At 60.7% G+C, this 346-nt stretch overlaps 1 protein-coding gene across 1 annotated transcript in view; it reads right to left on the bottom strand.

Moving 5' to 3' along the window:
• Positions 1 to 343, bottom strand: part of LOC104163393 (FRAS1-related extracellular matrix protein 2-like) — a gene marked incomplete at its 5' end in the record, with an annotated part of 10,717 nt that extends 10,374 nt beyond the window's left edge. Inside the window, 1 exon segment of the mRNA XM_009702394.1 lies at positions 2 to 343. Coding sequence (XP_009700696.1) covers positions 2 to 343 — 342 coding nt within the window.
• Between the last annotated feature and the right edge of the window lie 3 nt (positions 344 to 346).

Below are 346 nucleotides of genomic sequence, written 5' to 3'. Positions count from 1 at the left end.
CCTCCAGCTCAAGCTCAAAGAGCCGCTCCCGATCAGAGTCCTCCATGGGTGGCTGGTAGGCAATGCGCAGCTCCCTCACGTCCCGCTGGCTGAAGGAGGAGACAGGCAAGCTCCGGTCGTCTGTGCTGACCATGTGGCCCTGGCCGGGGCCAAAGGGAGAGGTAATGTTGAAGAGCAGCAGGTCTGGTGGTGACTCAGCATCCTCAGCTGCCAGCATGTCAGGCGTGAGGGCGGTCAGGACAAACTGGTCCACCTCCATCATAAGCATGGCCAAGAAGCTGGGTTTGGGGGCCACATTCTCAGTCCCGGCCCGGATTCTCACCAGTACCTGGAAGTACTCGCGCTT

This window comes from Cariama cristata, unplaced genomic scaffold, assembly GCF_000690535.1.
Source record: "Cariama cristata isolate BGI_N322 unplaced genomic scaffold, ASM69053v1 scaffold8666, whole genome shotgun sequence".
Taxonomy (NCBI): Eukaryota; Metazoa; Chordata; class Aves; order Cariamiformes; family Cariamidae; genus Cariama; species Cariama cristata.
Note: the sequence above shows the minus strand (reverse complement) of the source record. Positions and strands in the feature narration are given on the sequence as shown.